General features: G+C 35.3%; 1 protein-coding gene across 4 annotated transcripts in view; it reads left to right on the top strand.

Moving 5' to 3' along the window:
* Positions 1-25,529, top strand: part of LOC145668667 (transcription factor hamlet-like) — a 582,644-nt gene that overhangs the window by 408,615 nt on the left and 148,500 nt on the right. For 3 of the 4 annotated variants that reach the window (XM_081736724.1, XM_081736722.1, XM_081736723.1), the window contains exon 2: positions 10,589-10,941. The exons of the other annotated variant lie outside the window; for it this stretch is intronic. In XM_081736724.1, the coding sequence (XP_081592850.1) occupies positions 10,589-10,941 (353 nt within the window). The remainder of the gene's footprint in view (positions 1-10,588; positions 10,942-25,529) is intronic. 4 annotated transcript variants of the gene reach the window in all.

Below are 25,529 nucleotides of genomic sequence, written 5' to 3'. Positions count from 1 at the left end.
ATTTCATTTCATTTACAAATCCTTGTTGCCTTTTAATTGAATGTTAATAAAGTTTTCATCTTGTAACAGTCTCACATCGTTTTTTTTTTTTTTTTTTTTTTTTTTTTTTTTTTTTTTTTTTTTTTTTTACACGTCCAAAAATTCTTAAGATTACGAATCGAAATCCACAAGCACTTCGTGTTCTGCTTTTATTAGTTCACAGTAATATGTCTTCCTGACATCAGTATATCAGGATCGATCAAAACTGCAATATGATCAAGGCAGTGTTGATAGACGTAGACTAAGATGCTAAACTAAGTTACTGTTAACCATAAGGTTGGGATGCCAGCTGGATAGGAGATAAGAACGGAACCTGTTGAATTTTTTCTTTGAATACTAAGTTACATCGCTGGGTTGTGTTGTTAACAGAGTGAGATTATTATCTATTAAAAAATCAGTTCATCTAATTTTTTTTTTAAAAAAAAAGTCGCACTCATAAATCGTATAAAAAATGGAAGAAATCGTTTTACGGACAAAATAAAAATATACACGTAAAACTGACGCCAGAGAAACCTAAAACTTACGGGGAAAATACAAGACCTGGCAATCCTAGCTAGAAACGCATCAGCCTACGCAAAGTGGTCACTTTAAGTTAGTTTTTACATCTTTCTTGTTACTTTAATCTGTCTGTTCTGTTGCAATTGTTGTCCCATATTTTGATGTTTGCGAAGACGACACTGAGTGATGATGAGAGGGAAACGAAATGCAGATAAAAACATGTTCCTTTCATCTGTCGGCTTGCGAAAGAAAACGGAAGAAGCTACATCAAGAAAAGATAACTCGGTTTGTTTGTTTATCTTAATAAGATAGAAACTTGAGTTGACATCCTCTGTGCGGAAGACTCAGTCCGTTTTCTGAAAGGAAGAAGACAGGAAATGCAATGGCATTGTATTTGACAGAAGATTCCCCTTCGTCTCCCCTCCCCCCCCCCCGTCTTCCTCTCTGCTTATCTCGACAGTATTCGTTCGTCGTTTCTTTTAGCTTTTGAAGGGCAGCCGACGTCTATGAGTGATGGATAGCCCAAGTCCGCTAAGTAAGTCATCGTCTTTTACAACAACAACAACAACAACAAAAAGTGGACAATGACCCACCTCTGTCAACGAGAGACGCAGGACTCTTCAAGCAATCAAAGGTATCATTTTGATAGATACCCAATTACACGGAATAACATTTGGAGGGAACAAGTGCATTCGATAGCATACTCACCTTTATATTTAGGAAGCCTCGGAGATGATTAACGGTAGTACAGTAGTGTCAAAAGAAGTACTCTTTCCACTAACCATAATAAAATGAATTTTTCAGTTTAATGTCCCACGTTTATATCAATTACGAGATAATGATTAAGGCAAGTGAATGATGATGGAATAATTGGTGGTATAAAATGTGGGAGGAAACGGATTACCCCGAAAACCTACGAATACTATGTTGTCCACTACAAGCTTACTTGGCCGGGGACCGAACCAAAGACCCCAAGCGCCAGATACTGAACCATGGTGCTAACTATAATCAAATAAATATCATAATAGGACCAGATATAAGATTATGCCAAGCAAAAGCTATGTGCGTGTGTGTGTTGAGGGGGAGGGAGAAACTTTAAAAACGTTTATTATGGTTGTCATCTAAATACAGTTTCACTTACTATTTTATTAAGCTGCTGGGGCCACTTTTATATTTTAAAAAATGAAACTAAAACTCTGTGGCGTTATAACGCAGAAATATGATCTATCAGGCTTATTATTTGTATCACCGTCCTTCATTTGTTTTCTTTTTAAAATCAATATCAGGACAGTAGGGGAGACCGGGGACAATTGTAACAAATTTTACATTTCTTTTTCTCACATGTTTATGCTCCAATAAGTCTGAAAATTACACATCTTAAGTGAACTTTTGTTGTTCTATTCAATTTTTTTTTTTCATACATGACAATTTTTAATGTAGAAAGTTACGATGCATTGTATGACAGCATCTGTCTTGTTACAAACGTCCCCGTGCCCGGGTCAAGTGTAACAGAGCTTTGGGACAATTGTAACACGGTGCTTTTAATGACAAGTACAATATATATGACATGGCAAATCAATATTATATATATATATAATATGGTTAAATAATACTGATACTAATAATAATGCCTAATAGGTTAAACAACGGATGGGGACAATAAATTAAGAGTATGTACTACATCCTCAAATTTAGAAGTAGACTTATTTAAAAATTACAATTTCCACGCGTCAACTAGATGCATGAATGATGAGTTACTTGTTACCGGTACCGATACCGTGCCACATGAACTCCAAGTAACTTTTCTTCGGCCTAACTTAAAACATGGACAAGCAAGCCAAGGTTAAAATATGACGCAACATAAAAATTCAAGTCAATGACGTAACAACGGCGTTTGGCGTCCCTAGGCAAAATCCGCAGTGGCGCCCTCTCATTCCCCTAATATACCCAAGCGCACTGCGCCCCTAGACAATGCCCACCCTGCCTACCCTATTGTTATGCCACTGATTCAAGTCCTAATGATATTGTACTAATAGGCACTCACACTGCATTTCCCTACACTGGGTAACCCCTACACATATCGCTCCCAGAACGACGAGAACAGAGTATGCGCTACTGTGCGAGAGATATTAAGTAAAATAAATGAAAAGTTACATTGTTGATTATTTCTGATGAATCAGAAAGGGAGTCTATTTGACAAATAAGTCTTTAAAAACTTATAGGCTATTTAAAGACATCACAAGGAAGGGGCATATTGAAACATTAGTCTATTCCAACGTCTCCCAACCTTTTTCAACTCGCGGCACACTCATTTGTAATATAAAATACCGTGTTTTTTTTTTCCTGTGATTACTGATCTCCTTCTCACAAAGAAGAAAGCTCAATGACTGCCTTTCCCCGTGGTAAATCATTATGCTTATTATTTCATTCTAATTTTAAAATAGAAAATAAATTGCAATGAAATATAGGACTCAGGTTTTCTAAAATACACTTTCATTTTTGAAAACTAGATCCAACCTTTCACTAAGAAGGAAGATCACTAAATAACGAACGAACAATCTCTTGTACTTTAAAAGTATAAATGTAGGTAATTTGTATGCATGTTTACTTTGTCGAAAGGATTAAATGATATTTTAAAATTTCAAGTTACGAAATAGTTTGAAACAATAAAGAAGCTATAATGGTTATAACAATGATAACAAGTGCTTTTTTTCGACATTAAAAATGTACAAAAGGGTAAACAATATGAAACTTATAATTTATTAACACGGTTAATATACGTTACAATTTTTAAATATTACACAAAGGTTAGAATTGTTCAATAATATTTTCTAATATATGAAGATTACAATTTTTCAAAAATAAGGAAAACAGGTTCATGCGCGAAGCAAAATTAATGTGCAACTTGAGTACAATATTCTTTCATAATCTTCTTCAATTGTGGATGGATAGTTGATAAACACACCCTCATATCGTGTTCCGGAGTTAACAGTTGTGACCTGTTCTTACACTTGATTGTGTTCATTGCAGAAAATCCTGCTTCACTTAAGTAGGATGTAGAAAAGGGAATGACAACTTTCACAGTGTAAGAGGCTGCGGCAAATAAAATTCTTTTTTCGGAAAACTACCTGCTAAACAGTAATGTATGCACAATAATATATTACAATTACAGCATTTTTTTCCATTGTAGATAATCATAGTAATGTGAAATACAAATATATATTTTTTCCTATTTCTTGCAATTTGGATGCTATAAAATTAATAATTTTGTTTCGATTTCCTCGCGGCACACCAGCGGCCCTTTTGCGGCACACCGGTTGGGAGACGCTGGTCTATTCTAAACATCGAAAAGCAGTGATACGCAGCCAGCCACAAACGTTTGTGAGGATGCATAAAGAAGTTAGTGAAATATGGGGTGAATGTATTTTTCTTTCCCTATAGTAACCATAATGATATATTATACACTAAGGCCGCCAAGGTTTTTGGGAGGTCGGGCCCCCCTACGTACCTGTGGCTCAGGAAAAGCATACTTAAAACGTACATTGCTTTATTAATTACATCAATTGTATCATCTTCGGTCATATCTAGTTTATTTTCATAATGGCTCAGTACAACTTTGTCTGGGACGATTGTGTTACAATCGTCCCCGATCGCCATGTTACATTTGTACCCGTTCAACGGTCAGTGATACTTACCATGATTTATCATAATTATATTGAGTCAAAAATCCAAACACAATATCCACGTTGTCAAGGAAAGAACATAGATTACACACGCACAGTGTATTTGTTTACAGTAAACGCATATCTATCAAGAGAAAATAAAAATAAGTCTGTTAAAAATTTTAAGTCTAGGAGGCTTAGATGGGCAGGTCATATAGCTAGAATGGAAGAAAGTAGAAACGCTCTCAAACTCTTGACTGGAAGACCAATCGGAAAACGACCATTAGAAAGACTAAGCGCAGATGGGAGGACAATATTAAGATGTATCTCGCAGAGATTGGAATACAAAGTAGAAACTGGATGCAGTTAACTAAGGAAAGAAGTCAGTGGAGAGCTTTTGTGAACGCGCATTGAACCTCCGGGTTCCATAGGCCATAGAGTTAGTTAGTTAAAAATTTAGTTACCCCTGTCAAAATCATGTTTTTGCTTGTCCAGTCCTTTACACTTTTCTAACGACACTCTTTTTTTCTTCCCACATACACCTTGCATGAGTGAGCTCAATGACATGTACAAACGATATTTCGAAACTCACTTCTACAAGTAATGGCCAATGTTACAATTGACCCGCGTTGCATTTGTCCCCGGTCTCCCCTATATATCGTACGTGATCGATGAAACTCATCCCATCTTGACCAAAATTGGGATAGTGATAGAAAATGACGAGCTTACTACACATATGAAATATTATGATGTGTCGGCCTTTGGTTCCAGAGTTGGTCATCAAATTTGGGGTTCAACTTGGTGAAAGGTTATTATTATATCTGTTACGTTATCGACGATACTAATTCAACCTTGCCCAAATTTGCTATAATAGTAGACCTTGTGTGGTTTAATACACACATGAAATATTTTGGTATGCATTTCATTGGTTCTCGAGTTCTTGAGTATCAAATTTGGGTTTGAACTTCATGAAATGAAGACATTTCACCAAATCAAATCGACAAAAACTCATCCGATATTGACCAAACTGGTAAGTTAGTAAAATTTGACAAGCTTTGTACACATTCGAGCACAATATGAAGTACTATGGTATACAAATCTTTAGTTTCCGAGTTATTGGCCATCGAATTTGGGTTTTGAACTGAATAAAATCAAGAAATTTCGCTGGAATGCAATTGATGGAACTCATCCGATCCTAATCAAAATTGGAATGATGATAGAGCTTCAAGTTTTTGGTTTCTGAGTTATTGGTAATCAAAGTTGAGGTTCCACTTAGTGAAACGTCATTAAAATTTTATGTGGTATGCTATCAACGATACTAATTCGATCTTGACCAAATTTGCTATGGTAGTAGACCTCGTATAACTTAGTACGTTGATGAAATATCATGGTATACAGACCATTCATTCTCGAGTAATTGGACACCAAATTTGGGTTTGGACTTAGTGGAATGAAGAAATTTCACTAAATCCCGATCGATGAAACCTATTCGATCTTCACCAAATTGGGAATAGTGAGCTTACAGCACATATGAGCATAGCACCTTTATGAGCTTACAGCACATACCGTATGAATTACCATGTTGTGAAGATCTTTGGTCCTCCAGTTATTTGCCATCAAAATGAACCCAAACACCAAGTTTGATACCAATAACCCAAGAACCAAATATCTATATACTACGGTATTTCACATGCATATTAAGGTCTACTGTTGCGGTCTACCAACATTTGAAATTTGGTCAAATGGAAACTTTTAGTTCCTGAGTTATTGGCCACCAAATTTTGGAGAGGACTTAACAATTCTGTGGTGGAAAGTAAGTGCACTGTTTATTTATATTCAAAATTTCCTAAAAATCAACAAAGGACGATTTTTTCTGCTATAGGGAAATTTACCCATTCTTATTTTAGGCTATACATGATCAGCACATAATCAAAGAACAGTAAATTCGGAGAATTATACATAACGAAGATTTAAACAACATGATAAAGAACCAGAAGTTTATTGTTAAGTTTGTAAAATCGAATCGAGTAAGGTGGGTAGAACACGTAATAAGAATGAAAAGCAATCGAATATCATACAAAGAAAGAAAAAAAATAGACTTTACTCCAGCAAAAGAAAAGAAAATCTAAAAACCATATAGGCGGACAGTATAAAAAGTGCAGGTCGAGGGTGGAAAGAGAAACGTAAAGATAGGAAAGACTAGAGGCAAAGGGGTGTAGCGCCAACTGGTAAGGTAATGGTCAACAAATCCGCTCCCATCGCCAGCATTTTTGTCCTTCTAGACAAAAATTAGATTTCTGTTAATAAGAAAACAATGAGAAACCTTCCTAATTGGCTATTGCTGTATCAACACTGAAAATCCTACGCTCCTACCGGGAATCAAATGCGGGAAATTACGTGCTGAAAGCCTGTTCGCCATTCGCCTACATCATCATTTACAACTGATCAGTGTTCGTAAATTTCATTAAGAAAATTTCCCTCAACTGACTCAAAATTTTTCCTTTTCTTATCAAACTTTCCCTAGTTTGTTGAGTGTCCAGTTCCTATGACAGAAGTTGTGATAAAATTAATTTAATTATATTAAAGGAACTGCCGAGCACATTTCTTGCTTTTTACTTTTATTTTTCTTCTTCTTTTTTTTTTTTTTTTTTTTTACAAAAAATACACACAAATACACCCTAGCCAACAATGGATGCGAATTAAGGCTACTTTGAACACGCGCAAACTATTGTTATTAAAATATATTGATTTATTTCTGAAGAAGAACAGAAAAAATTAAGCATTTATATTAGTCAATCAGTCAGCGGGAAAATTTCCCTGATTTTCGCGTTTTATCGAAAAATACCTCTTTTCTCTTTTTGCTAAATTTACCAACGAAATTTTCTGAGATTAGGGAAATTTCCCTCAAACTACGAACACTGTAACTGGTCGATGTAAAAAAAAAGGTCCCATACACGCAGACACATGCATGAAGAAATCTTCCAACATGCATGAAAATGATAAAACCACGGGCAAGTTAATCGTGTATGACTTCCTTCATGCATGTTGATCGTTTTCAAAATCTTCTGTAAACATGCATGATGGTTTTGCCGTTCTTTACGCACGTTTACCGTGTATGTGCTCGTTCATATAAGTTAGTTGTTTTATATTTAAGCCTGCCAATCACGACAGAGCAATAAATCAGGTGACTCTTTTGTTCTCTAATGCCAAAGTCTTAAGTTGAACAGCATGTTGGTACGTACGTGTGTGGGCAAAAAATTCTTCCAACATGCATGATGAAACGAATCTTTCATTCATATTGGTCATGCAAGTGTGTGTGTCTATGGCTTCCATAACACAGGAATGAGATTTAACACTCTGAGGAAAGCAGAGAAGAAGAAAGAAAGGGAAGTAAATGTTGACAGTGTACGCCTAGTCTTTAATCCACGAGTAGTATGCGTGTAAAACCATCGACTGTGCTACTGATGTTGTTCTGCCAGTTCCTGCTCCTTTTACTGAGAATACAAGCAACAAACTGTGACGTCACAGGGATTGACTCACGTGAGCAAAACTAAAGTGAAAAATAGGAAGAAATCTTTCGAAGGAGAGTTAGAAAATATTGCGTATACTCTTCTTGCTTTTGCTTTATCTCCCTTGTAATCCCCCCACCTTTCAATATATATATATATATATATATATATATATATATATAAATTTTCCTTATAAAAATATATATTATTTTGTGTAAATGTTACTTTGTAAGCCAGTAGTTATCAGCCGTTCTCATCACTGATAAGTGCTTTGGTTCTAGGGATAGAAGAATTTTGACCTTCCCCACAGGCGCCGTTGACGTTGCTCTCATCATCCTAATTAGCATAAAGCTACCTTTGTATTCTATCGATTTCTTCTCTAATTTTCATGTTTGCAATATTCAGTGCCCTGGACACTAGAACAGTAACTCATTATCTGTATTACAGTCTTATCAATTTAATGGAACCATCTGTAGTGAGATACATGTATATTTGCGTTGGCAACGGTGAGATGGCGACCGCAGTACCAGGCTGTTGGTATGGAGTATTAGGGCAAATGCCGTGCTACGTGAGGAGCAGCAGAATGACAACGTGAAGTGAACTGATCAGATTGTGATAATGTAAAGTGGGCGAACTCTCTGATTTCCAAACAAAGCAAATTGTTGGCGCTTAGTTATGTGGTGGGACCGTGACGAAAGTGGCGAATGTGTTGATGTGTCGCCTACAAAATGTGATGATGGCCTACAAAACTACATCGGTGAACGACAGCGATCGGAAGAAAACCTTTAGTGGCAGATTCCACCGAGCATTAAACCAAATTATCACTCAGAATTATCGTGCGGCTTCCGTGCAAGTGACGAAGGAATTCAAGCAGCACCTCCTGCAACCTGTGTCAACAATCACAGTGACCCGTTTGCACAGGCGAAGCCGCTTATATTGAACCAAAACGCTTTGGCACGACTTGAATGATACCGCGAAGATTTGACATTAATCACTGGTGGCTGGAAATATGTGATGCGGTAGGATGAGTCATCGTTCATCAACCACTTTATTTCAAACGGCAGGCCGTGTTTAAGTGTGGGAGACCCCACTGTCCGCAGTGTTTCTGCCCAACCATGAATTGCGGCGATTCTGTGATGCTATGGACAGCAACATCCTTATTTATAATGGGTTATGTTCTGACGTTTACCGGTCCCGTCACTATCCGTGATTATGTCACTATTTAAGGGGACGTGTACATCTTATGGTTCAAATGATAATTCCGGGCAATGACACCATATTTCAGGATGATAATGCATCCATTCACACAGCTGGCGTGGTGTGAGAACATTGGCATCCGTCTCTCCTAACCTTCGGAGCTAAACACAATTGAACATTTATGGTTCAGTTTGAAGACACGAGTCCGGCACAGATTCCCTCTTCCATTATCTCTCACGAAACTGAGTGATGCATTGCAGGTGGAACGGTATAATATTCCCCTTTCTACCATTCGAGACCTCTGTGACTCAATTCCACGTTGCATCAAAACGAAACTTGGTTCAACTCCCATATTCATCTGGTAAGTTGCACTTCTTTTCAGGCGTTTTCATTAAATTGATAAGGCTGTGCATTTGGGCAGCAAGGCAAAGCACTTATCCATTAAATACAAAATATTATGTATCGTTCCTTTAACTTGTCGGTGATTTTTCACCTGCGCACTAATATACCCCTTCATCATATGCTTAGAGTCATAAATATGTAAGTTCTTTTACCCTTTGCGTATTGTTTTCCGATAACACGTCACTCAATGAGTTCGTAGGATGACAAATAGATGTCGCCACTATTTACAAATCCATATGAAGTTTAGGAACTACTAACATAAGAAGTAGTTTTTTACTCTTTTTTCTCAACACAAAGAACAGTTAAACATTAATAATTACATTTTGTAGCAAAACAGTGTGTAACCCTAGGGTACCATCGGGACCGCCGAAGATTTCATAGGTTAACCAAAACTGTTGGTAACCCCGTGCTTATGAAAATAGCTAAGTAACAATTCTAAAGTCGCTAAATTCTTACATTATCAATGGACTAAACTTTAGTCTTGTCACCAAAGAGTAGTTAGAAAGTCATTATTAAATCCATATTTTTAAAATAGTCGATCTTGACAACATTGCCTGAATGTCAATGATTTCGAAGCAACTACAAGTTTTTTTTTTTTTTTTTTTTAAGATATTAGACCCACAACCACACTAATACAAAATGTACCGATTTCTATTGAATTTAAGGGACTATTAAAACAAAATCTCTTAACATTCGGATGCTTCCATATGACTATAGACTTCAGGTTGCGACTCAGCTTCTAACTATAAATAACTTTACAAACTAGTTCATAATTATTTATTACACGCTATTGTGGAAGAAGAAAAGAAAGAAGAAAATAATTCCAGACTCTCTCGTAGAGATGGCGCTGGTGGAAAGAGGTTGGGCCATCATTGTCCAAAATATATCAAGAAAAAAATACTCTACTGTGAATACAGAATAATAATACTAGATGTGTGCACACCTGATGTACTGTTTACCTATCCGATATGGGCCCAGCGGATTTCTGTTGCTCCCTTCCTGGCCCCCATACAGCGGGAGAGGCCACATTCGTAGTTCGGAGGTAGGATCATCTATGACAGAAATTAAATAGAAATTTCAAAATAAATATATTCATATTATAGATATAAGGATGCAAGTCAGACCTTACGAGATGATATGTAAATGAGTCAATGGGCATCAAAGGTTAAATATTAGGAAATGGATTATTACCTAACGAGAGATGTAAAGCATTACTATATGTAATCTAATGTATTAAATAATTCGAAATGACTGAAGGTCTGCTTTGACGCTTCCTTGCAGGCAGCAGTGACGAGGCAGAGGACGCTGGGACTACAGAGGAGGACTCGATGCTGTCTTCGGCTGACGCCATGGGGCCACGTGACCCTGTCGCTATGGACTTGAAACAACCCAGCAACGAAGAGCCCATTTCTCGACAGCAACAGCCCAACACTGACTCAGCAGCGGCCACTTTGGAACAAAGAATCCGTTCGCAGCTCTCCACCGTTCCAGCTGAGCTGGAGCTCAGAGAGTCTGGAGTGTCATCCGGCGGGACGGGAGTTTGGAGTCGGCAACCTATCGGCCGCGGTACGCGGTATGGACCTTTTCTCGGAAAATGGACACCGGAACCGGTGGATGCTCGGTACGCTTGGGAAGTAAGTAAATTTTTTTTCTCTTAGCAGAAAAACAATTCTAGAATGACTTTAACATAAAAGTTAAGAGCCAGACTGGGCTATCTCCGCCTGTGACCGAAATTGAGTTGGCATTGTCTTGCTACTGTGCTCTCACACTGGCATCCACTTTTTATAGTATCTTATCTGCAGGATATTTATTACCTCAATCGTTCAATGTATTACTTCGTTTGTGTCAGTCATAAGTATTCCCAGACAACACTGCCAAATAGTGAGTAGAAATTTTAAATGGAATTTATCATTGCAGCGATACCATTCAGTGTGAGAAAAGTAAAACCGTAAAGTTTGAATATTGCTAAAGAGAATATTGTTGAAAAAAAAATACAATGTGCGTTGAGGGATACAAGAGCCACTATAGTTATTATTAATATAAAGGCAAACTTAAATCCCCCCCCTTTTTTTTTTGTTTGTTTTCCCATAAATTTGGTGATACTCTAGTGTGGCTCTTAAAACATCTAGATGCACTCCATTAAAAAAATCTTTTTAATTTCTGCTGGAAATGTATTGAAATCTATAACAAATATAAAAATTCAATTACTTTTACACACCTTATATTATTACTTTGTGTATAATTATTTTGTAAATTGATCTACTACATTAGTATCATCAGGCAAGTGTAAGGCATGAAAATTAAAATAATAATAATAATTTAAAAATATCAGAAAATATATCAAACATATGGAATCGCCTCCTAGATACCATTCTGCCAAAAAGTGAGGGAAATTTAAATATTTTTGTGGTCAACGGAATTTCTCAAGTCGCGACTTCATTAAGTGTGAACAAAGAAAAATGATGAGGCTTGAATATTGATAGAAAGGATAGAGTTATCGAAATCTTATTTGTACAAAGTAAACCCTAAGGATGTGAGTGTCGAAACGATTTATTACCACACACGCTAGTAAACTTACCATTTCAATGCAATAAGATGTTTACTTTGCCTCTGTGCGTACAATCAAGGTTATAATTTTTCCAAGGATCAGGAATAAAACTTCAAAAGCAAATACCTAATGGGCTCATTGTTTGGCCCACATTTTTGGGGGGATACAACTGTTTAGTCTTGGATATTGGATGGCTTGCTGCAAAGGAATGCAAGCTTATGTTTACAAAACAAATGTAGTTTAGGTAAGATTTTCTGAATATTTAAGGTTCCTGATAAGGGAGTTTTAGTGTGCATATCAAAGAAAAATATTCAATAAATTAACAGAAGTAATTAAAAAGTCTTTTATAGTACTTACATTTTTTTTTTTTTGAGTAGTTGGACTAGAGTTTAACCCCCTTTTCAGCATGAAACTAAATGAGACATGAGCCTACAGCTTAACTGAGTTCCCACTGCAAATCGAACCCAAGCCTTCCACACAAGAAGCTACTTAACTAGCCATGAAGGAGCTTTTTACCTACACTTAATTAAATTCAAAATAAGATAAAGTAAAAATCTTATTGTATTTAAGCTGATAGTTTACTAGTTCGTGGAGGTATAAATTGTTTCTATATTCATATACGTTTATATTCGTCTACATAAATATTTATTTTCTTATTGCACTGTTTAGGGGGTCACTATTTTTACTGAATTAAATAGCTTAATAGTTACTTAGTCCTATATAATAAGTGTTTGATGAAATTGTATTCTTATTGTCGCTCAGACATAAGCGACATCGAACAGGTTCGGAATTTTCTGAAATTGAGGATTTTTTTTTTTTTTTTTTTTTTTTTTGAGGACGCATGTTTCAGATGCTTTCGTTTCTGATTTTTTAATTTATATAATTCAGCAATTATGGTACTAATGCCTACAAGAGATTTTCAAACTTATTGACTTTGATGTATTCTTATAAAGGAAATTAGAATCTTATAAAGGAAGTTCTCGCATTCAAAGCTGTTGTCTCATTTCAAAGTATTGCAGTAGATCAGTTAGGAGTTTTGTGCATTAGGCATTAAGATAAAATGAAGTATTACAATTTTTTACCTCATATTTTGAACTGTTTCCGTGTATTTTGTTTCAAATATTATAAAACCTGAAAAGACATACTTTTAAACTTATTGTAAAATTTAAACTGCTTCCATACGTTTAAAATGTTTTAAAACTGAAAAAATAGTTTAAACTTATTGTAAAATTTGAGTGGTTTCCATATATTTTGTTTCAAATATTTTCAACCTGAAAAGATATAGTTTAAACTTATCATGCAAGTTGAATTGTTTTCATACATCTCGTTTCGAATTTCTTAAGTCTAAAAAGAAATAATTTAAATTTGTTGTAAAGTACGTTTTATTAACAGCATACGTAGGATCAAAACACGTATGTTTTCCTACTCTGAATCTTATATTTCTCCGCATATTCTTATAATCATTATAGTGGGTTGATACATTAGTTCGTGACGTTTGGAACCAATGGATACGTTTGTTGTTTGAGAGTTAAACTAGTTAGACAATGGATCACTGATGTGCATATATTTCCCGCATTGTTCACAATCTATTTCCATCATTCAGGCAGTTGTTGGATGCCCTTACAAACAAAAATCTCCGAGGCTTGGATGCATAGAAATTATCAATGTAATTTTAGTACTACTTATCGTTTTCGAAAAGAGTGCCCCGCAGTGCATTCGACATGTACTGGTAAAGATAGTAATCTGTGGGAACCATGTATGAGGAATACGCCGGATGAGGAAGAACCTTCCATTGAAGCTGCTGAATGGCAACGGTTGTCATGTGTGTCACATGTGGTCTAGCATTGTTCATGTAGATGATGATGCCATGTCATTTATTCGACAATTTTTCTTCCTTTCTTTCTTGAAGTGCTGCATGAACACATTATAGCAGCAGTGATGGTACAAGTACGAGACAGAAGAGATAGAAGTTCACTGTGGTTAGTCCCTCCCATGTCTCACCAGACACAAAATATTGTCTGCTTCGGATGTAAATCCTGTTTGGGAGGTAGTGTTGCTTTTCTGTTTGGACCGACCCATTTCTCCCTTTGCTTGAAGTTCACGTACAGTTACCATGTGTCATCTCCCATGTCACACCATGATACCATGTCACCATGACACCATGCCACTGGTAATAATATATAAGAGAAAGGATTAATGTTGGCGACAAGATTCACAATAGCGGATAAGTAAAGAACTATACGTAGCAACACGTTGTTCTTGTTGTCTGCACTGAGTGAATGAGGTACCCCCGAACAAAGTTTGTGAACCTTTCTCACACGTTGAAGGTAACATACCACAGTTTCCTCTCCATTGTTCATCTCTGTGACCAATTCACGGGTGCTTTGACGGGGATCACAGAAGATCAGTTCGTTCAAATGGGCAACCAGAACGTGAGGGTCATCGCTCAGGTCAAAATTTCTACTTGGGGGCCTGTCAAACCATTTCCAGGAGGTTCTTTCAGCAATAGCGTCCTCTCTATACTGTATACTGCACAGATTTGTCTGGATGCCTTTGCAGCATTAGAACCTATGTTGAACTCGTACAGGAGAACATACCGGATATGATCCTTCTTTTCAACTTGACATTCCTTACTTCAGATCCTGAAAAACAAGAATTTATTAGCCCCAGAAAAAATATAAATAGTACTACTCATTACTGATAACGTAGCTATAATTTGATATATTTTTCAGCCCTGCTATTATCACTATGTCTGACAAAAAATTGGTGAAAATGGACAGCACGAATAGTTGGTAAAACAACCCAATATATGCCCGTTACAGTTTTATCTCTAAATATCAATTTGAATTTTTTAAATCAATTTTAATAATTTAATTATAACGCGCACACAGTTTTTTAAAGTTACTAGATTAAAAAAATAATAAGTAACGCTACATGTAAAGTAAATACAGTGTGTTACATAGACCGGTTTCATTATATTTTACGTACTTCCCAAAAAGAGAAAAAAGACTGACGAAAAGTCTTTTTTTTTTTTTTTTGGTCTGATACATTTGCTAAGGTTAGAAACACTGTATTTGTATGTGATAGAACTTCATATCAGTTGGATGGAATGTCTTGCGAAGCGTTAACTATGGTAAGCATATATGTTCATCATTTAGTACTACGAATACACATATAGGTATACATATGCATTCGCAAATCCCTTTTCTGCTTTGGTAAATATTTGTTTCTGTAGCTTGTTTGTCTTATGCTTGTGAGAGTTCAGCCAAACGTACGTAGCTCTGCTGGAGTCCCTCGAATTGCTTTATGGAATAGTAATAATATTTGAGCTGGGTAGCGGATGGATGTTTGTTGTAAACGCTATGGTTTCTCACGCATCATAGGACGTGCAAATCACAAACATGCAGGGCAATCTGAGAATATATTCACTGTACACATGTTGTAGCACTATACCCACAGGTTGCAGCACTACCTTCCTTGAAACACATATGTTTTGTAAGGTAACCTACCTTAGTTGACTTGCCCACTCTCAGGAGAAAGGGGACAAAAGAAAAATGATTACATATTTACTATTCTCAACAGAGAAAAATTCGGTACTTTTTCTTAACGTACAAAAATACAAGATTTTTCAAAAAGTAAACTGTTTGAGGCCAGGAAACACAGTATTTGCCTCCTTCTAAAGGCAATTTCCTTTTTTTTTTTAACTTTTATATACAGTAACGAGGTTAGACATTAATACAAATAATACGTACAGGTCTCTTAAGTATTAAATAATATCTGAAATCAACAGAAGCGTTTCTGTGTAAGTTTGTTTAAACAGAAGGGAGGAGGAGAGCTGGAACAACATATTAAAATAAGTTCGAATTTCAAAGTTCGTGAATGAAAATATGAGAGTTTCTATCTGTAACCTTTTATTTATTTATTTATTTTAAAGTTGAATCGAAATCGATTTGTTTTTAAAGTTACAATTTTCATCACAGTTTTGATGCAAACTTGCAAGCTTTATAAATTTCGAAGTAAAGTTGTCAATGATCTGGTTTGGGTACTACGAAAACTAGAATGTGTCTTACATTAGAGAAACACACTAAGAGACTATATAAGTGAATACCTGCGTAACGTAGTCATACTTACTGTATTCTAGTACGTACGTGGTATCCCTAAATCTAATTCCCAAGTTATTCCTTAGTAGTGAAAGTCTGAAGTGTGAACAGAAAAAAAGGATAGGAATAGCTAAAGAAGCGTTTAGGGAGAAAAAAGCTTATTTTGTTATGAATCGTTGAATATAGAATTAACGGAATGAAAGAGTATGAAAAATATAATTTTTAGTTTTACGTCCCTCAGTTATGCCTAATCTGCGGAAGACTGGTGATTAATGAAAATAAATGATAATGAAGTAATTTTTGGAATAAGAATGTAAGAGGAAACGGAAAATCCTCGAGAAAATCATAGTGTAGACGTGGATTGAACCAGTGGCTCCTTGCACCAAAGATAAGTGCTGTACCCGGTAAGCCACGATGCCCTCCGATTAATCAAATATTTTGTGTTTCGTGACAGATATTGCCTTTTATATAACAGAATCCTGAATATTTCATTAGTGAAATGTAAAATTAGCATAGGCTTTTAGAAATGTTTAGTAGAAGGGAGAAAATTTTCTAGCTGACACAAAAAAAAAAATAAAAAATAAAATAAAATAAAGAAGTATTTTAGCAAAAGTTCGGAAGAGAATATACGTAAAATGGAGTGCAGATACTCTAAGAATTGAATTGATTTTGAGTTTAACGTCCCTTTTGATCAGCGAGGCTATATGAGACATGGACCTACTGATTAATGTAGCATCCGAACCACATGAGCTCTCGCCGGGAATCGAACCCGGATTTCCCACGCAAAAGACACACACGCTAACCGCTTAGCCACAAAGGAGTTCCAGGTACTAAAAGAAAGCATACAAACTAGTTAGGACATTATTCGAGGAAAAAATATATTTTAAGGGCAAATGTGGTTTAAAAAAAGCCAAAATAGAGAAATGAAAAGAAAAAAATAAAATCTTTAAGTTTTACGTTCCACAATTATGCCTGTTAGGCTAAAGGAGACGGTGATTATGAGAAATGAGTGAAATGATGGAATGAAGAAAGTGGGAGGAGACTGGAGAAACCCCGGGAAAACCCACGAGCACGGGGAAAATGAAAAGATGATTAAAGTTGAAGAACGATGCAAAGAAGAGAAAATATTACATCAAGAGATTGGCAGAATACGTAATAAATTGAAGATTCTGAAATAATTTGTCAGTGATGGTAAAATAGTATCTATATATATAAAAGAGAACGTACAAAATCCTTTGTCCGCTCATCACGCTAATACGGCTGAACCAATTTCTTTTATTTTTGGGGGGTTATTAGGATTTGGACCCTAGATGGTTTTTATCATATCACTTTAATTTTTAATTACCAGTGTCTTGAGATAATTGACCATTCAAGTGTCCATAACGTACAAATCCTTTGTTATTAGTTCATCATAGGTAAAAATAAACGTATTTATATGCAACCCGCATGACCGTGTCACTCGGCGGGTTAACATAAATGACAGGCGATATACAGCGGAAAATAGCTTGAATCTTCTGTTTAAAATTTTTTAATTGATTTGCTTATTTTTACAGACACTTTTACAATATGCCAGCACCGGGATGACCGCAGCGAAGCGGGGCGGGTTAACATAAATGACAGGCGATATAATGTTAAGATTTACTGCAATCTTCTATGGTTTTTATCATATCACTTGAAAGCGAAAAAGTAAAAATTATCTAAGTAACAAAGTTTATTGCGTTCCGGGGTGACCGCAGCGAAGCGGGGTGAACGCTGCTAGTTTATTTATGTATGTCTTCTTATTGTATTGTTAAGAGTACAGTTTAAGTATTACTTTTTTTATAGAATATATGGATTGCTTCCAAAGACTTATCATCTTGTCCAAAATACAAGAGCATGTCTCATAGACACTGATTTCCATTCTTTCTTACATCTGTACTTTTTTAATACTCACGTTGCACTTGCTTCTTCCGATCAGCCAAGAAAGATGAAATTAGTTGTTTGTTTGTTTTTAGAATATGAAAGTACTAGAGTTGTGTATAACACAAAAGCTTAGGCTGTCTTGTCTCGGAAAAGATTGTGAAAGTGGTTTCATCTGCGGAAACTGTCTCTTTTTCTATTAGAAGAGCTCTGTCTCGTATGAAATCATAGCAAGTATTTTTATATATACTACCAAAAGAGTAAGAAGTTTAATGAGTGACTCAAAGGCAGAAATACGTATACTGCCTTCACCATTCCCCAGCTTTGTTAAACTAGTTGTTGTACCCATTTACGACTGAAACTGTTTTGAAATTTTGGTCAGCTTCTTTGTGTCATTGATTTGACTTCACCTTAAGTATTTTTTTTTTGTTTTCATTTTTTTTCTTTTCTTCGATGGCAGCTAAAGTATATGTATGATTTTGTGGTTGCAAGAGGCAAATTTTATGGCCTTTTTTATAAAGAAAAATGTCTGAATAATATACAATTATGATAATTTATAGATTTCTATTTACGTTCTGTGTTAACAGGAAGACTATTAGGATGAGATGTATATTTTAAAGTAAGATCTGAACTACTGTACTACGTTCTTCGATATCCTCTCACTGGGAATCGAACCCAGAACGTTTTGCAGAAAAACACGGTAGATAACCACTAGACCAGCGATTAAAGTGAATAATACACACACACACACACTCTCTCTAACTAAGCATCACACAAAACCTTTCGCCAGAGCTCCTCTTGGCTATATGCTTAGCGTACGAGCTTTCGACACAAGAGACACGGGTTCGATTCCCGATAGGAATTCACGTAGTTCGGATTATACGTTAAGCTGTAGACTCACGTCTCATATCATCTTGGTGCTGAAAAGCATGCTTAACTTTAATCAAACCAACCAAAAAACCTCTGACCAATTCAGATGATTGTGTGGATGGTGATACACCTTGGTCTGAGGGAGGCTTTTACTATAATAAGATTTCGAAAATTTAATCATTACAGTACATCGCATGTTTCTTTTGAGTTACTCTAGAGTATATAGAGATAAAACCAGAAAATTTCATATTTAGAAGCATTTTGATTCTCGGACTACGAAGCTATTTTTCACATATGAATTCAATGTGAAACGAGACGAGATTTAATAGGAGTGTTTTATTTTGATGAGAATAGTAGCAAACTATAGTTACGAAATGATATTCTGAAACGTTTTGTGTTACGTAACTTTATTGCCTTTTTAATAATTGCGTTGTTATGTGCCTTATAGTAACGCCACTCCCCCTTACTCTATAGTCATCACGCCACATCTGACGGTAAAGTGGGTTGTATACAACCAGGCGTTTTACAAGCCTAAAATGTATATTTTGATTCAAGTTTTGGTCTGTGTTTTGTCGTAGATGCCATGGCAATGTGGTCGCTAGGCTAAATGAAGCCCTCTCAATGTGTTCACCATGGATTCAAGTTCTACCTCAGACATAAGTGTACTGAACTGTCCAAAATGTCTAACACAAGTTCTTGTACGTATACTTGTGTAAGAAAATTGAAAGGAAGCACCAAGCATTCCAGCAGATAGGGAAAAAAGAGAGAGACAGAAATGCTAGCGCGAGTGTTTTTGTTCCTAGTGAGTACATATTTTTCGGTGATCACACAACCTCGTAAATGAATTTAGAAGCTTCTTGAATTCTGAAGAAGTAGCATATTTCGGTCAAGAAAGTTACTAACAATTGCGATGGGACTCGCGATATACTGACCACACACACCTCCGCTAACCGAAACTTATAATATAATCGTCGATTAGTCATCTCAAAACCCATCGGTGCTGGTGTCAGGGTGTTTATAGATTTTTGGGGACAGATTTTCTTACTTGAAAGCATATCGCATAAATAGAAAATAAAAAATGAAAAAAGAGACACACTCAGTGCCTGTGTCGTGGTTCTGTAATCCAGATATCTAATAGGAGAGATACTGTGGTGGGGAAGGCCCATACTGTCGGGCTTTATCTTATATAGTGGTCTACTGTACTAAATTTAAGCCCCAGTCCTGGTTTCGGGCCCCAGGCCTGGTTTGGACCTGTTCTTCGCACCTTGGTGTTGCATAATTACTCGGAATACAAAAATTGAACTCAAAATCTAAATTATTTAGATTATTATTATTATTATTATTATTATTATTATTATTATTATTATTATTATTATTATTATTATTATTATTATTATTATTATGGCTCTTCGTGGCTAAGCGGTTAGCATACGCGCCTTTTGCGTGGGAGACCCATGTTCGATTCCCGGCAGGAACTCAGTGGTACGGATTCGGATCACTAGGTCCTGTCTCATATGGCTTCGCTACTTAAAGGGACGTTAAAGTCAAAAATCAACTCAACGCAACATTTTCTATTTTTTCTCTGTTAAATTAAGACTTCACTTCATGTTCATATTCTCAATTTTTATTGACTTTTTTAATTATATGAAGAAAGTAATGGGGTTTGAATGAAATGTATAAAAAATATAATGAAATGAGCAATTAATGTTTATCACTGTAAATACATTACTTCATTGGAAGAAAGAAAGAGAGAAAAAACTAGAACCCTTAAGATCACATTATCAGTGTTTTTGCTTTGTGAATCTTTCTGCCTCCTAACATTTATCCGTCTAACTCCCCCTTCCTACAGCCCCCCCTGTCTCATTTCCTTTTCTTTTTAACAAAAGAGCTTATCACTTAGGTTGCCCTAATGTGGGTCTATTGTGGGACTCCGCAATTGATTTATCCTCCACAGTCCCCCCAATTAACGTTACGCATATCCCGCCCTCACTGTGTATCTTCACAACTAACTAACGCTACTACAAGTATATAACACACTTACAGCCCCTTCTTTCTTTCCTTCTTTCTCTCTCTCTCTCTCTCTCTCTCTCTCTCTGTCTTTCTCTGTGTCTCTCCTACCTAACACCCACGTTTTTCCTTTTATTCGACTTGGCTGTCTCTTATAATAGCAGTCCACAATTTACTAAACAGCAATGATGGTTCTAACTTGGTCTCTCTCTCTCTATCTCGTTCACACACACACACACACAATATATACATTCGTACACGCGCCCAACGTGGGACAAAGAAAGAAAGGAAATACAGGGACACCGCACTGCATTATGGGAGAAGAATTCTCGGGGAATCTCTCTCTCGCACAAAACTTTTGCAGTAATTAATCACGTTGTAAATAACGCACGAACGTTGCGAAGGGGATTTGGTAGGGGGTGGAGAATCTGAAATAAAGGTCCAAAGTGAATAATAAACGCTCTTTGAACTATTATGTTATTTCACTCCTTTTCCTGTCTTCAACCTCTCTTCCTTAAAAAAAAAAAAAGGAAAAGGAAAAGGAAAATCTCGGTAACCCAAATAAGCGTGTCTCATTAGTTATTTTTCATGTAAGTTCAATGTTCAAAGACTGTTTTTTGTCAATATTAATAACACGAAATATGCTGTACTGTCTCTATTTTACAGAAAAGTTGAATTTAAACTAATGGGAAATAACAAAAGCGATTGTGCAGGTTTCAATAAAGTCAATGCAGACAACATGGTATATTAGAAATGAAAAAAAGAAGAAACTAATATACGTATAATTCTTGTTACGTAACAGAATTCTCACAGTACCTATCTAAGATTATTCTATCTTCTCTTAATAATGATGAAACGTAATTAGAATTGCAAGTTTTGCTTGCACAAAAGTAAATACAAATAATGATGTTAAAAGTATCTTAGAAAAAAGAAAGAAAGAAAGAAATTGATCAGGACATGGTTTCGGAAGAAATTCTATTCTGAGGCACGTAATAGGAAGTTTCGTATCCAGTTTGCTCCCTTCTCCATTTTCACTCGTACATTCGAGAGATTAACACTCATGTACCGTAATACTAATATGTAATACTCATATTTCTGTCCAATATAATATAATATTCCAGACTATACATAAATCATTCAATTAGCGTTTTTCGTAAATCTCCATCAGCGGCGTAACTAGGTTTATTTTTCAAAGTAGTACAAGATGGAAACCATAATAAATTTTGCAAGGACCAATAGTTTATTGCTAGAAGAAACAATTGTTTTTCATTTTACTTCAGGTATACTTCGATTAGAAAATGATTTTTTAAATAAAAAACTAACTTATTCATAATTTTACTTTTAAATTCTTTATAGTTTTTGTCATAAGAGATTCCTTTGTTTCATCGAGGCATCTGACTCTAATAGTACTCTCCATTAGTGTATTGACTAGTGCGCACGCATTTGATACTCGAATCCCGGGTTCGATTCCCGATAGGAGAACACTGAACGCATTATAGTTGTTCAGATTCCAACCTTAAACTGTAGATTTACATCCCATATAGCCTCGCTGCTGAAAAGGGACGTTAAATTTCCACTAACCAACCAACCAATCTAACCGCTGTGATTCAGTAATGTCTGCACAATTCCACACATTCTTGGTACGTTTCCACGTACTCGTGGTACTGTATACTGCTACTTATCTGCATTTACATATTGTAGATTGTCATAGGCATCTTCGGAAAAAATATAAGAAAGCGCAATATATGATCGACTCGGAGAAGACAATGAATGATAAGCTTCACTTCCGGTGAAATGCGTTAAGATCGGACCACAGAATAGTATGAAGGTAGTTTAATTTCAGAAGTCTATCTGTAAATGGCAGGGAAAGCTATGTTTGTATATCTCATTTACATTGTATTGCATGTGAATGGTAAACTTTCTTTTCAAGTTTACTCGAAACTTAATATATATTAAATCCACAGTACGTAACAAGATCATGTTTGTTAAAATACTGTATTACCTCACAAATGTGCTATGTTAATTTTAAGATCAAGAAGCAAGTTAATAAGATAATAAAACTTATGCATAGTCCTTTATTTATTTACTTTTTTTATTTTTAAATTTTATGTATAACTTAGGAACCAAAGGTAGGTACACCATAATATTGTAGAAATGTATTTAGCAGGTCAAGAGCTATACTACCAACCAAATTTTGATCTTATTACAATGCTAAGTTCGATATCCAATGATAACTGTCCCTGTCATTAATTTGTCAGGGTAAAAAAATCAAATAGGAATGGCCATGAGACAAGATTTGATATTGTCTTGTCTCGAAAATGTGCTTTAAAAAAACTGATGTCACGTGTCGAAAAATGTATATTTCTCTATTCGAAGAGCTGTTTCTCGACTCGAATTGTATCAAAAAAATTCTGTTTCGTCTCGTCTAGTGCACATCTCTAATCAAATAAGTGTCAAAAATATGCCTCAAAGTATTTAAATGAAGGCATTTTCAAAACTTTTGTTGTAAGATCCATGGAATAATGTTCTGCGGTCGCCGCGATGGGATAGTCGTTTTTTTTTTTAGGCTTCCCACTAACTACGCCACTTTTGTTTTTGTTGTTTTTTTCGTTTTTGTGTTTTTTTGGGAGGGGGGCTTTGCAAAATAAACCTGTCCTTTTTAACAACAATGAAAAAACATGCAAAATCAATTGCCTAAAGAACTGAGATAGAAGAATTAATGAAAATCGTGTATTGCTACGAAGTACTGAAGTGTGAGAATGCTTTGAAATTATATTTGATAAAATAATACATTATTATTATTATTATTATTATTATTATTATTATTATTATTATTATTATTATTATTATTATTATTATTATTATTATTATTATTATTATTATTTAGAAAGCTATTAGAAAGCTATTTAGAATATAGGTCAGCAAAACACCAGAAAACCAAAAAAAAAAAAAAAAGGAAAGCGCAACACACATAAGTAAATACGAGGAATTTTTAAACATGAAACAAAGTTTTTTTTATTATTAAAGTATATACGGTATTTTTATACTACAGCAAAAGCTGAATGATTTTATTCTGTCGTGTGACAGCACTTGCAGAATAACAAAAGAACTGCGGTACAATGCAAAAAGTGAAAGAAAATGAACTATTTTGATAGTGGGAAAAAAGACAGATTAATCTTCGAGAGGGACTTACTGACTAGTTATACAAATCATAATAAAAAATCATAAAAGAATTCGTTAAGAAAATTTTCTTTTGCCAATAATATTCTTCTTCTTTCTTTTGATGTTCCACTTATTTTTAATCTTTAAAAGAATAAAAATCAAAAATATAAAGGTTAAAAGAAAGAAATGTTAAGAATATATATATATAACTTCTAAAGTAATATAACACTATATAGAATGATGATTTAAAAAAAAAAACTATAAACGTAGAATGAACGAGGGATAAGGAAAGAGGGTGGAGGGTGGAAATTGATGAATGAGTGTTGGTTGATTTCTCTCTCTTTTTTTTCTGTAGTGGGAAAGGGAAGTGAACGAAAAATAGATGAAGGGGAATGAATGTGAAGAGAGAGGTTCTCTTGAAATTCGATGCCTCACGTAAGGTAATAGAGGTACACACACACACAGATACAAAATTCAGTAGTCACAGATACAGAATGCAGAAAGATGGATGGCCTTGCAACGTGCGTACAGACAACTAAATTGTGTAGCATGCTGATGCTATTGGATTTGTTCCAATTTCAACTTCAATTTTTTTTTAACGAAAAATTAAAAATAGAAATAGTGAAACTAAAAGAAAAGTTGATAGAATTAGATTATCTATGTAACTAATAAATAGTTAAATGATATATATGCTAAATAATATATATATACGCCTACATTCTTTATAATTTGTCATTCTAGTTGCTATGTACTGAATTATAAAATGGTCTATGATAAGTCATAAACTTATCATAGATTTAATCAAAGGTCATATAATAATAATAAGGATCATCTTGAACATATTATACTAGCTGAAGTGATTATTTCAAGAGCGAGCTGAAATGCTCGTTGAGAGCTATGTGTTTTTTCCTAATATGCTTGGCATTCATTTGACTTTTTTTCTTTTAAAATATCACAAGAACAGTCAGTATGCATTGCACGTGATCTACAGAATTTACTTGGTCTTGACCAAACTTAGTATCGCAGTAAACCTTGAGTTCTTATTACACATGTGATTTTCTTTTCTTGTGCACACCTTTGGTTTTCGAGATCTGATAATCAAATTTAAGGTTTCTACTTCATCAAAGCTTCGCAAAAGAATTCATTATTTGCTATTAAGAACAAGAATTAAGAAAAAAAGTACGAAGGGATGCTGCTAAAAATTTTCTGGCTTTGCCCAGAAGGAATAGACCTACTAGAGAGATGAAATTTCACAGTTTTCTTTTTGAGACTGATGCGTTTGGTACAGCGATGTTGCAGCTTCTCTAATCGTTAGCCCTAAAACCAGGTCCCTGCAATATGTTTAATACCAGAAATGTCCGCAAAATGGTGTCTGTTTAAAAGCTTTTTCAAGATAATCAAAGCGAAGTCAGGTCTGGCAAATAGGGGATGGAGGAGTAATTGAAATCCCAGGGTGTTCAGTTTGGTAGCCGCAACCTTAGATCTGTGAGCTGGGCAGTTGATATGTAAAATGAAAATACCTCTGAAGAACTTTCCGTCGTATTTCTTCTTTGATTCGTATAGCTTGTCTAGTAGGTTAGCATAATACTCGCCGAAGATACTAGAACCCAAGGTAGGAAGACTCCACTGATTGATC

This window comes from Thermobia domestica, chromosome 13 (assembly GCF_964235325.1).
Source record: "Thermobia domestica chromosome 13, izTheDome1.hap1.1, whole genome shotgun sequence".
In the NCBI taxonomy this organism is placed as follows: domain Eukaryota; kingdom Metazoa; phylum Arthropoda; class Insecta; order Zygentoma; family Lepismatidae; genus Thermobia; species Thermobia domestica.
This window is presented reverse-complemented; position numbering and strand designations above follow the sequence as displayed.